General features: G+C 51.9%; 1 protein-coding gene across 5 annotated transcripts in view; it reads right to left on the reverse strand.

Moving 5' to 3' along the window:
• LOC140458478 (talin-2) overlaps positions 1-12,705 on the reverse strand; it is a 327,438-nt gene that overhangs the window by 18,976 nt on the left and 295,757 nt on the right. For all 5 annotated transcript variants that reach the window (XM_072553130.1, XM_072553131.1, XM_072553133.1 and 2 more), the window contains 5 exons: positions 8,777-8,901; positions 7,997-8,122; positions 7,823-7,885; positions 3,325-3,507; positions 244-369 (listed from right to left, as the gene is read on the reverse strand). In XM_072553130.1, coding sequence (XP_072409231.1) covers positions 244-369; positions 3,325-3,507; positions 7,823-7,885; positions 7,997-8,122; positions 8,777-8,901 — 623 coding nt within the window. The remainder of the gene's footprint in view (positions 1-243; positions 370-3,324; positions 3,508-7,822; positions 7,886-7,996; positions 8,123-8,776; positions 8,902-12,705) is intronic.

A 12,705-nucleotide genomic window follows, 5' to 3' on the forward strand; every position in this document is an offset into this window, starting at 1 on the left:
GGTGCAGTTGGAAGGAGATTATAGAGACAGTGAGTGGTAAGACTATGGAGAGATTTAAACAGAAGAAAGAGAATTTTCAAGTGGAAGTTTTGCCAGGCTGGAAAACCCTCTGGACCTTTGGAAACATGAGTAAATTCTTCCCTGATACTCTTCAAACAGACACTGGGTCGGCCAAGGTGACAGGAGAGAAGAAACAAAGACCGATGTTAATCAGGGATCTACCCAGGAACAAGGAGAGCCAACCTGAGCGATTCCTCCAACAAATCGCGTTTTCACCACAACGTTCTCCTCGTCCGGTTTGTTGAACGCGGCTTTCTGAGCTGCTCGCACCAGATTGTCAGATGCCCGCTTTACTGCGTTTCCTGCGGTCTGCAAAAACAAAGCAGGCCACAGGACTGTCACTCCTTCTCCACCTTACAAACAGTGTACAGTTTACACAGCTACTCAGTCAGAACAACACCGGCCATCATTGCAACAGGGTCAGCGCATTGACTGTGTCAAGGGTCAATAGGTCACGGGCCATATTAGGGGGGTCAACCATTGTGGGCATACACACTGAGTGCTAATGATTAGCGTATTAACAACGGGATAAAGAGCAACATAACCAGGTTTGCCAGTGACATGAGGACTGGATATTACACAGTGGGGCGGCACAGTGTCTCAAGGGATGGCATGGTGGCTCAGTGGTTAGCGCTGCTGCCTCACAACGCCAGGGACCTGGGTTCGGTTCCAGTCTTGGGCGACTGTCTGTGTGTGGAGTTTGCACATTCTCCCAGTGTCTCCCAGTCCTCCGGGTGCTCTGGTTTCCTCCCACAGTCCAAAGACCTGCAGGTTAGGTGAACTGTCAATGCTAAATTGACCATAGGGTTCAGTGATGTGTCGGTTAGGTGCATTAGTCAGGGGTATATGTAGAGTAATAGGGTAGGAGAATGGATTTGGGTGGGATACTCTTCGGAGGGTCAGTGTGGACTTGTTGGGTCTAATGGCCTCTTTCCACACTGTAGGGATTCAATGAGAAAAGGGGTCCACAGCTGTTCACAGTATTCCAGCTATAGTCTGACTAGTGCCATGTATAGCTTTAGAGAGACTTCCTTGTTTGAACACTCCTTTCCCTTTATGGTATTATGAAGAGACTGGAACAGATTTGGTGAAAGGGCCAAACATTGAGAAATAGGTCTCAATGTGAAAAAGGGAAATATCACTTTGAACCTGGTTAGGGTGTACAGCCAAGGTCTTTTCCCTGGGGTGGAGAAGTCCAAAACTACAGGACATAGCTTTAAGGTGAGAGGGGAAAGAACCCGAGGGGTAACCTTTTCACATGGAGCGTGATGCATGTATGGAATGAGCCGTCAGAGGTGGTGATGGAGGCTGGTACAATTGCAACATTTAAAAGGCATCTGGATGGGTGTATGAATAGGAAGGGTTTAGAGGGATATGGGTCAATGGGACTAGGCCAGATTGGGATGCCTGGTCAGTGTGGACAACTTGAACCCCACAGGGTCTGTTTCTGTGCTGTATGACTCTAAGTGACTTCCAGAATTCCACTCCCCTTGTGATTCCCCTTTCACTTCCTGTGTCTTCCTTGAATTTTAAGATCCTGCCTCTTGCTCCGGACTCGCTATCGCTCCCACAGTCAGAGAAAATAATGTCTGTCTGCACCATAAAATCTTGAATCATCTCAAACACCTTGCTTCTATTATTACTCAGGACGTGGAGGAGCCGGTGTTGGACTGGGCTGGACAAAGTTAAAAATCACACAAAGCCAGGTTATAGTCCAACAGGTACCTCCGAATAAACCTGTTGGACTGTAACGTGGTATTGTGTGATTTTTAACTATTATTATTCCTTCACAGGTTGTGGGTATCAACAGACTGGGCCCAGCAGTTACTGCCTGTCCCTAGTTGCCCTTGGGAAGATGGGGGTGAACTGCCATCTTGAATCGCTGCAGGGATAGACCAACCTCTGTAAGAGGGGGGTTCCAGGATTTTGACCCAGCGACAATGCAGGAACGGCAATATATTTCCAAGTCAGGATGGTGAGGGGCTTGAAGGGGGTGGTGTTCCCACGTATCTGCTATCCTTGTCCTTCTAGACGGAAGTGGTTGTGGGTTTGTCACAGGAAAGTACAAGCCTGGTCCTTGTAAACTGTTTGAGACATTAACTCTGAAGTCCTGGTCCTGATAGTATTCTGATGAGGTGGCTGTGTACCCCAACCCCCCCCACCTTCAAGAGTACTTCCCGAGACGTGGGCTCAGGACTGAGACACAAGGTCTAACCAGAGGTTTTAACTATTGAAACTGGATTGACTCCTGTGCATTCCAGCTCTGGGAATAATTGCCAACATTGTTTCCTCTCCTGACGGTGTCCAGGACCAACAGGCACAATCACAGATTAAAGGGGTCACATATTTGAGAGAGAGAGAGATCAGGAGGAAGTTACTCTCCCAGAGGGGAGTGAATAGCATACATGACTGCCAAGGCTGGGTTGTTAAGTATATCCAAGGCTGACATAGTCAGATTTCATTAACAGAATCTCAGGCTATTGGGAAAAGGCAGGAAAGTGGAGTTGAGGATGATCAGATCAGCCATGATGTCATTGAATGACGGAGCAGACTTGATGGGCTGAATGGCCTCCTCCTGCTCCTATACTTGTGGTGTTTTTTTTTTAACACTTTCAGTGATATAGGATAGGGAGTTTGAAAGTTTGCCAATAAATTGATTTACACCCGAGATGGTATATTAACACGACAGACGTAAATATAGTAGCTGATCAGATTATGTTTAAAAGCTCGTAAACACTTCTTCAGCAAGTTGAATGTCCATTTTTCAGACTCATTGTTATTCTCTCGTGGGACCTGGGGGTGACTGGCTGGGCCAGTAGGCACTGCCCATCCTCAGTTGCCTTTGAGAAGGTGGTGGTGAGACAGCTTCTTGACATATGTGTACACCTGACAATAAAATCAAAATTTAAATGCCCTCGGGGGGAGGGAATTCCAGGATTTTGGCCTAGAGACAGTGAAGGAACGGCGATATATTTCCAAGTCAAGATGGCGAGTGGCTTGGAGGGGAACCTTAAGATGGTGGGGTTCCCACATTAACAGTTGCCCTTGTTCTTCTAGTGGTTGTGGGGTTTGGAAGGTGCTGTCTGAGGAGCTCTGGTGAACTTCTGAAGAACTGTATAGCACCCGAGTGAAACTGGTGATGCGTGCACAGGATGTGGGGGGAGAGGGGGGTGTCACTCGTGCTCCGGGGTGACAGCCTCTCGGGAGAACAGACAACGGCGACAGGGAGGCCGGGGGAGTGCAGGCCAGCGAACGTCAGGTTACCTGAAGCCTCCGCATGGCCTCCGAGTCTGTGTCCGCCTTCACCTTACACGCCACCAGGAGCTGCGCAGTGGAGGCCGCCACTTGCTTGGCTGAGGAAATGAGCTTCTCCTCGCTGGCGTGACCTTGAACCGACGCATTGGCTGCCTCGCACAGATTGCTGGTGGCTGCCGCGACCATCCGGGCCTAGGGAGAGAGGGGGACAGGGGAGGGAGAGAGGGAGGGAGAGAGGGGGAGGGAGAGAGGAGGAGGGGGGAGAGAGAGGGAGAGGGGGAGGGAGAAAGGGAGGGGGGAGGGAGAGGGAGGGGGAGAGAGAGAGAGAGAGAGGGAGGGGGGAGAGAGGGAGTGAGAGAGGGAGGGAGAGAGGGAGAGGGGGAGGGAGAGATGGAGGGGGGAGAGAGAGGGAGAGGGGGAGGAGGAAGTGGAGAGAAGGGGAGAGGGGGAGAGAGAGAGAGGGAGAGAGAGGGAGGGGGGAGAGAGAGGGAGAGGGGGAGGAGGAAATGGAGAGGGGGAGAGAGGGGGGAGGGAGAGAGGGGGGAGGGAGAGACGGGGAGGGGGAGACCAGGGGAGGGGGAGATGGGGAGGGGGAGAGAGGGATGGGGGAAAGGGGGAGAGAGGGGGAGAGAGGGAGAAGGAGAGAGAGAAGGAGGGGGAGGAGGAAGAGGGTGAAAGATGGGAGGGGGGATAGAGGGAGGGGGGAGGGAAAGAGATGGGGAAAGGGGGAGGGGGAGAATGGGAGAGGGAGACAGAGGGAGGGGATGAAAGGGAGGGGTAGAGGGGGAGACGGAGAGTGGGAGGGGGTAAGAGAGAGAGGGGGAGAGAGGGAGGGGGAGAGAGGGGGAGAGAGGGAGTGGGGGAGAGAGGGAGTGGTGGAGAGAGGGAGGGGGACAGGGAGAGAGAGGGGGAGAGAGGGAGGGAGAGAGGAGAACGAGGGTAAACAAAAATGACATTTGAAAGGCATCTGAAGTCTAGACTCCATGTGGCAGCTGGGTACCCACCATGGACAATGAACAGTTCACGGAATCCATTCTCTTCTACAACATAAGAATGAAAACATATCGTTTTAACCGTCCCGAAATTGATCCTGTCTTTCCTTCCAAAGGGACTCTTCCAAAATAAAGAGTGAAATGGACAGTACTGGAACTTGAACCCCTCAAATACACGAATTCCAATGGGATCATTCTCTGTCAACCTTGATCACAACCTCAGAAACCCAAGCACATCATGGAAACTGTGCTTCAGTGGTCCCTTCACAACCAAAGGCCATGGGATGGATGCCCAGTCAAGGGATCTGAGCTCAAACTGCAGTGCAGCACTGAGGGAGAGCCCAGTGTTGGAACCGCGAGCTTTACAACAAGAGACATTCATTCAAACTGATTCCAAACAAAACTTCAATGCACAACCAGTGGATTTGAAACACTGATGTTTCCCCTAAAATCTAGTTCTGCTTTAGGAGTGGGTCCCAGAGTCCAGGCCAGCCTCCATATTGCAGTCTGAGTGCATTACTGAGGGCTGTGTTTTTTTACAGATTCTAGCCACCTAGCCATCACACTACACTTCATCAGTTCCCAAATCAGGAGGTGACAGGGTAGAAAGACACTGTGACACAGAGAGCTTGCTCTGTCAGAGTAATAGACTGGGATCAGGGAGAGGGCTGTGCACTGTAACAGACTGGGATCCAGGAGTGTGCTGTGCAGAGTAACAGACTTGGATAAGGGAGAGGGCCGTGCAGAGTAACAGACTGGGATTTGGGAGAGGGCCGTGCACTGTAACAGACTGGGATCAGGGAGAGGGCTGTGCAGAGTAACAGACTGGGATCAGGGAGAGGGCTGTGCACTGTAACTGACTGGGATCAGGGAGAGGGCCGTGCAGAGTAACAGACTGAGATCAGGGAGAGGGCGGTGCAGAGTAACAGACTTGGATAAGGGAGAGGGCTGTGCAGAGTAACAGACTGGGATCAGGGAGAGGGCTGTGCAGAGTTATAGACTGGGATCAGGGAGAGGGCCGTGCAGAGTAACAGACTGGGATCAGGGAGAGGGCCGTGCAGAGTAACAGACTGAGATCAGGGAGAGGGCTGTGCAGAGTAACAGACTGGGATCAGGGAGAGGGCCGTGCAGAGTAACAGACTGAGATCAGGGAGAGGGCCGTGCAGAGTAACAGACTTGGATAAGGGAGAGGGCTGTGCAGAGTAACAGACTGGGATCAGGGAGAGGGCCGTGCACTGTAACAGACTGGGATCAGGGAGAGGGCTGTGCAGAGTAACAGACTGGGATCAGGGAGAGGGCTGTGCAGAGTTATAGACTGGGATCAGGGAGAGGGCCGTGCAGAGTAACAGACTGGGATCAGGGAGAGGGCCGTGCAGAGTAACAGACTGGGATCAGGGAGAGGGCCGTGCAGAGTAACAGACTGAGATCAGGGAGAGGGCTGTGCAGAGTAACAGACTGGGATCAGGGAGAGGGCCGTGCAGAGTAACAGACTGGGATCAGGGAGAGGGCGGTGCAGAGTAACAGACTGGGATCAGGGAGAGGGCCGTGCAGAGTAACAGACTGAGATCAGGGAGAGGGCGGTGCAGAGTAACAGACTGGGATCAGGGAGAGGGCCGTGCAGAGTAACAGACTGAGATCAGGGAGAGGGCCGTGCAGAGTAACAGACTGGGATCAGGGAGAGGGCCGTGCAGAGTAACAGACTGGGATCAGGGAGAGGGCTGTGCACTGTAACAGACTGGGATCAGGGAGAGGGCCGTGCAGAGTAACAGACTGGGATCAGGGAGAGGGCTGTGCACTGTAACAGACTGGGATCAGGGAGAGGGCTGTGCACTGTAACAGACTGGGATCCAGGAGTGTGCTGTGCAGAGTAACAGATTGGGATCAGGGAGAGGGCTGTGCAGAGTAACAGACTGGGATCAGGGAGAGGGCTGTGCAGAGTAACAGACTGGGATCAGGGAGAGGGCCGTGCAGAGTAACAGACTGAGATCAGGGAGATGGCCGTGCAGAGTAACAGACTGGGATCAGGGAGAGGGCCGTGCAGAGTAACAGACTGGGATCAGGGAGAGGGCCGTGCAGAGTAACAGACTGGGATCAGGGAGAGGGCTGTGCACTGTAACAGACTGGGATCCAGGAGTGTGCTGTGCAGAGTAACAGACTGGGATCAGGGAGAGGGCTGTGCAGAGTAACAGACTGGGATCAGGGAGAGGGCTGTGCAGAGTAACAGACTGGGATCAGGGAGAGGGCCGTGCAGAGTAACAGACTGGGATCAGGGAGAGGGCCGTGCAGAGTAACAGACTGGGATCAGGGAGAGGGCTGTGCACTGTAACAGACTGGGATCCAGGAGTGTGCTGTGCAGAGTAACAGACTGGGATCAGGGAGAGGGCCGTGCAGAGTAACAGACTGGGATCAGGGAGAGGGCGGTGCAGAGTAACAGACTGGGATCAGGGAGAGGGCCGTGCAGAGTAACAGACTGGGATCAGGGAGAGGGCTGTGCACTGTAACAGACTGGGATCCAGGAGTGTGCTGTGCAGAGTAACAGACAGGGATCAGGGAGAGGGCCGTGCAGAGTAACAGACTGGGATCAGGGAGAGGGCCGTGCAGAGTAACAGACTGGGATCAGGGAGAGGGCCGTGCAGAGTAACAGACTGGGATCAGGGAGAGGGCCGTGCAGAGTAACAGACTGGGATCAGGGAGAGGGCCGTGCAGAGTAACAGACTGGGATCAGGGAGAGGGCTGTGCACTGTAACAGACTGGGATCCAGGAGTGTGCTGTGCAGAGTAACAGACTGGGATCAGGGAGAGGGCTGTGCAGAGTAACAGACTGGGATCAGGGAGAGGGCTGTGCAGAGTAACAGACTGGGATCAGGGAGAGGGCTGTGCAGAGTAACAGACTGGGATCAGGGAGAGGGCCGTGCAGAGTAACAGACTGGGATCAGGGAGAGGGCTGTGCAGAGTAACAGACTGAGATCAGGGAGAGGGCTGTGCAGAGTAACAGACTGGGATCAGGGAGAGGGCCGTGCAGAGTAACAGACTGGGATCAGGGAGAGGGCTGTGCAGAGTAACAGACTGAGATCAGGGAGAGGGCTGTGCAGAGTAACAGACTGGGATCAGGGAGAGGGCTGTGCAGAGTAACAGACTGGGATCAGGGAGAGGGCTGTGCAGAGTAACAGACTGGGATTGGGGAGAGGGCTGTGCAGAGTAACAGACTGGGATTGGGGAGAGGGCTGTGCAGAGTAACAGACTGGGATCGGGGAGAGGGCTGTGCAGAGTAATAATTGGGACAGAGAGAGTGCGGTACAATTTGGGTCTGATGAGCAGGAGGATTTGTATCTACGTTAGAACGACATTTACAAAGCGAGTAACTGATGCTCTTAGAAGGAAATCAGATGGTTGCCATAACAATTGGCTGATGGACTGCACGTTCACTCCTGGGCGCTGCATTAGAAATTCCTCCGTGCTCAGTTACACAGAGACTCGAAGACCCCTAGCCCCAAATCTGGAGAGAAGGACACCTACTGCAGATATGAGACCTTGTGACCACTGTCCATCGTCCACCGCATTCGCAAGAATAGCTCCAACCTAAGGAGAGAGAGAGAGACAGAGAGAGACATTAATTCAGCACCAGCAAGTAACAAGTTGCTGAAATGCAAGTCAGATTGCTTTGAATTCAGTGGAAACCCTGCTGCTTACCTTGCCCTGAGCCACGAGCTCTCTCTGGGCAGCAGAGGCTGACTTCACCAACGCACTGGTAGCAGCCGCAATCGACTTTGCGGCCTCCAGGATCTGTTCCTCAAAGTCGAGGGTCTCATCAGCTTGCTACAGGGAGAGTAAACGCTTGGTTAAAGGGGACAGTCAGTACGAATCGCCGCACAGCGCCCCGTGTATCGCACAACACTTGCTGGAGCAGGTGGACCGGAATTCTAACCTCAAACCCGATAGAACGGGGTATAATCTGTGAGACACAGTTATTCTGCCACTCAATTCTCACTGTAAGAATTGAACTAAACCACGGGAATACAATGTGAGTTGGCACGAGGCGCGGTCTAATTCCATTGTTGATCTTCTGTTCAAGAATCAACTCTGTTTTTAAGCGACATTGTTTTGTCTCCAATAGCTGTTTGAGCCTGTGATAATTTACTTGTACCTTGGAGACAGGACAGGACACTATAGCAATATGTTTGATATATAGTTGACTCGAGTAACAACCTAATATATCAAACATATCACACAGCGTCCTGCAGGAAACATCCCACTTGCTTTCAGCTTCAGAGAGACAATAGTTCCTGAGCCATTCCTCCAGACCAACCGCTAACCCAGGAGCAGTGGGGGGGGGTGACTAGCTGAGGTTGTTATGGAGGCCAGAGGCCAAGGCTGGTTCACACTGAGCTAAGCAGGTTCAGAAACATGACGGGTGAGGAGCCCTGCGCACGGCCCGGGGCTGCACTCTAAGCCGCTCGCCGTCTCACTCACCCTGGGCTTGGCCCTCGGTTTCAGCTGCTCCAGTTTCTTTGCGGCGGCTTCGATGGAGGCCGCGGCTCCCAGCAACTCTGCCTCCGCCACGACGGTCGGATCTTCGGGATCCACCCATTCCGTGCCTGAGGAAGTCAAAACATTCCCTTTAATCTCCCCGGGCTCTTCAAATCTGATACGGGGACGGAGGGACAGGGTGAGGGCAAAGGGATAGATCTTCCTGAAACTTTGATTGTGGAGGAGCTGGTCTTGGACAAAGTTAAAAATCACACAACACCAGGTTACGGTCCAAAAGGTTTATTTGGAAGTACAAGCTTTCAGAGTGCTGCTCCTTCATCAGATAGCTGCGTCCTAATGAAACTACCTGATGAAGGAGCGGCACGGTGGTACAGTGGTTAGCACTGCTGCCTCACAGCGCCAGAGACCCGGGTTCAATTCCCGACTCAGGCGACTGACTGTGTGGAGTTTGCACGTTCTCCCCGTGTCTGCGTGGGTTTCCTCCGGTTTCCTCCCACAGTCCAAAGATGTGCAGGTCAGGTGAATTGGCCATCCTAAATTGCCTGTAGTGTAGGTAAGGGGTAGATGCAGGGGTATGGGTGGGTTGCGCTTCGGCGGGGCAGTGTGGACTTGTTGGGCCGAAGGGCCTGTTTCCACACTGTAAGTAATCTAATCAACTAAACCTGTTGGACCATAACCTGGTGTTGTGTGATTTTTAACTTTATTGGAACTTAGAAGATCTTCAGGGGACTTGCCAGTTCTAATGAATTTACCCACTTTCCACGTACATTCTACAGTTAAAAGGCATCTGGATGGGTATATGAATAGGAAGGGTTTGGAGGGATATGGGCCAAGAGGTGGCAAATGGGACTAGATTAGGTTAGGATATCTGGTTGGTATGGACTGATTGGACCGAAGGGTCCGTTTCGGTGCTGTACATATCGGTGACACATGCTTACTTTAAACAACTCCAGGTGTCAGCATCCCTCCAAAGAGCACTTAACCATACGGATGAGGAAGGGGACAGCACTTTGACTGGGACAACACATCCACCCTAGGACAAGCCAAGCAGAGGCACACGCGAGAATTCCTAGAAGCATGATGTTCCAACTGGAATTCTATCAATAAACACATTGACTTGGATCCCATTTACTACCCTCTGAGAAAACGAACAGGAAATGACATCATCAGCCCAAGGAAACCTAAACACATAAATAGAAAGCAGGTCATTAACACCAGCGCTTCACTGGAGGCTCGCTGATGATGTTATCCAGTATGGTGACGAAACGTCTGAAAACGAACCATCCAGCTCAGCGAGCAAACTTCCATCCAGCCCGTAACCATTCCCAAAATGATATTTCTCCTTGCGGAGGAGACTGGAAGGGAGGGGCACTATTTAAAAATAAGGGAGCTCCAATTTAAGATGGAGATGAGGAGCATTGCTTTTTTCTCAGGGCATTGAGCGCCTTTGGAACTCTCTTCCCTCAGAAGGTGAGGGTCAGTGAATCAGAGGCAGATGGATTCGTGATGGTTATTGAGGGGAGGTGGGAATGTGGAGTTGAAGCCAATCAGATTTGCCATGATCTCATCAAACGGCAGAGCAGATTTGAGGAGCTGAATGGCCTACTTATGCTCCTAATATTTCTGTATGTTCACATGGGAAAGGAATAAGTCTCCTCTTCAGGGTGTTTTGCTATTAACATCAGTGCAAGGATTCCCAAAGAATTTCTCAGGTTTCTGCAGCAGAATTGACGCGTGCGTAATGGGTCACTGAAATGCAAGTTGAGGAGATCAGTTCCAGAGAAATGGAAGCTCCCAGGACGATGCGCTTTATCAATACAGGTACAGGGCACAGCGTCACCATGGTCACCGCCTTAACCAAAGTGGTGCTAGAACCCTGATACCCAAAGTTCCGTCCCCAAACTGGCGCCAACTCTTCTTGGAGGGGAGGGGCAATCGTGTGGCAATGAGGGAGAGTTGGGGTTCCCACAAGCACGGAGGGAGCTGCGCACGGGAACGTGCAGCCGCCTTCAATTGCCGGTGTTGGACTGGGGTGGGCAAAGTCAGAATTCACATGACACTAGGTTATCGTCCAACAGGCTTATTTGAAAGCACAAGCTTTTGGAGCACTGCTCATTCATCTGATGGCAGACGGGCAGGACACTGGAAGAACACAGCAAGCCAGGCAGCATCAGGAGGGGGAGAAGTTGATGTTTTGGGTGTAACCCTTTCTCAGGACTGGGCGGGGGGAGCTGCACATAAAGGGGAAGGTGGGGCAGGATGGGGAGGCGGGGATAGGTGAAGACAGGCAGGGGGTACGACCTGGTTGGTCAATGGGAGGAATGGGTCTGGTCGGTGGCTGGGAGGGGTGGGAGAGAGGGGTGGGAGAGAGGGGTAGGGGCTGGAAAGGGAGTCGGGCGATGGGAAGGGAGGTTATTTGAAACTGGAGAACTCAATATTGAGTCCTCCAGGCTGTAGGCTGCCCAGGGGGAAGATGAGGTGTTGTCCCTCCAATAGGGGCTGTGGTTTGTTTTGGTAATGGAGGAGGCCAAGGATGGTCATGTCGGAAAGGGAGTGGGAAGGGGAATTAAAATGGACGGTGACTGGGAGATCCGGTCGGCCCCTGTGGGCCCGGCTGAGATGCTCGGTGAGCCCTTCCCTAAGTTTAGATTTGGTCTCCCCGATGTAGAGAAGACCACATCAGGAGCATCTGATGCAGTAAACTAGGTTGGAGGAGAGACAGATGAACCTCTGTCTCACCTGGAAGGACTGTTTGGGGCCCTGGATGGAGGTGAGGGGAGTGGTGTATCAGAGGGTTTTGCACCTTTTCTGGTTGCAAGGGAAGGTACCTGGGGCTTCAGGAGTGTTGGTGGGGAGAGTGGGGCAAATCAAGGACTGTCGAAGGGAACAGGCCTTGCGGAAGGCAGAGAGGGGTGGGGAGTGGAAGATGTTCTTGATGGTGGGATCTAGTTGGAGTTGGCAGAAGAGTTTAAGGATGATGCATTAGATGTGGAGACTGGTGGGGTGGCAGGTGGTTTCAAGGGGGACTCTGTCTTTATTGTGTTGGGAGGGAGGTGGTTTAGAGCACTGGAACGGGGAATGGAGGTGGTGTGGTGGAGGGCTGCCTGGATGATGGCGGGGAAAAGCATGTTGTTCAAAATAGGTGGACATCTGGGATGTTTGGGAGTGGAATGTACCACCTTCATCTGATGGAGCAATGCTTGTGATTTCAAATAAACTGTTGGACTACAACTTAGGACATGTGACTTCTGACGTGGCCTTCAATCAGATGCAACTTTCACTGGCATAACATTCATAAAATCCATAAAACTGTAACTGTCAGAATTGAATATTTGAGGTAAACCGCCACTTCTGCGAGACTTTACGGTACAAATGGCCTCTCCTTTTGCAAATGGCCAGAGACCCTTTGGGAGGGGTGAAATAATTTTTGGATTTTAAAACAGACCTGATTGCGTACAGGAAGTGGATATCTAATTGGAACTATCAGGTTATCAAGGTATTGAAATTCTCAACACTTATTTTTAAAAAGAGAAAAGAACTTGCTACCATTGCTTGATGCTTCCCTGGGGGCTATGATTATAGGATGAGCGCTGTGTAACTGATTTCACGGCCTATCATTATCCCAGTGGGGCAGGGGCTGGTAAGCTCATAATTTGATTGATCAGCTCCAACGCTGGAGAGAGTCATTGTCCGATACAGTACAAAGATGTGAAGAGAGCACCCTTACAAATTAACTGGAGTGTGGAGTTCAAATCTTAGGAGCACTCCTTCAGGGAGGATGAGGGTCGAGAGTGTGGTGTTGGAAAAGCACAGCCGGTCAGGCAACATCCGAGCAGCAGGAGAGTCAACATTTCAGGCATAAGCCCTTCATCAGGAAACCCTTCTTCTGCTCCTCGGATGCTGCCTGACCT

The sequence above is a fragment of the Chiloscyllium punctatum genome, chromosome 33 (assembly GCF_047496795.1).
Source record: "Chiloscyllium punctatum isolate Juve2018m chromosome 33, sChiPun1.3, whole genome shotgun sequence".
Classification (NCBI taxonomy): Eukaryota; Metazoa; Chordata; class Chondrichthyes; order Orectolobiformes; family Hemiscylliidae; genus Chiloscyllium; species Chiloscyllium punctatum.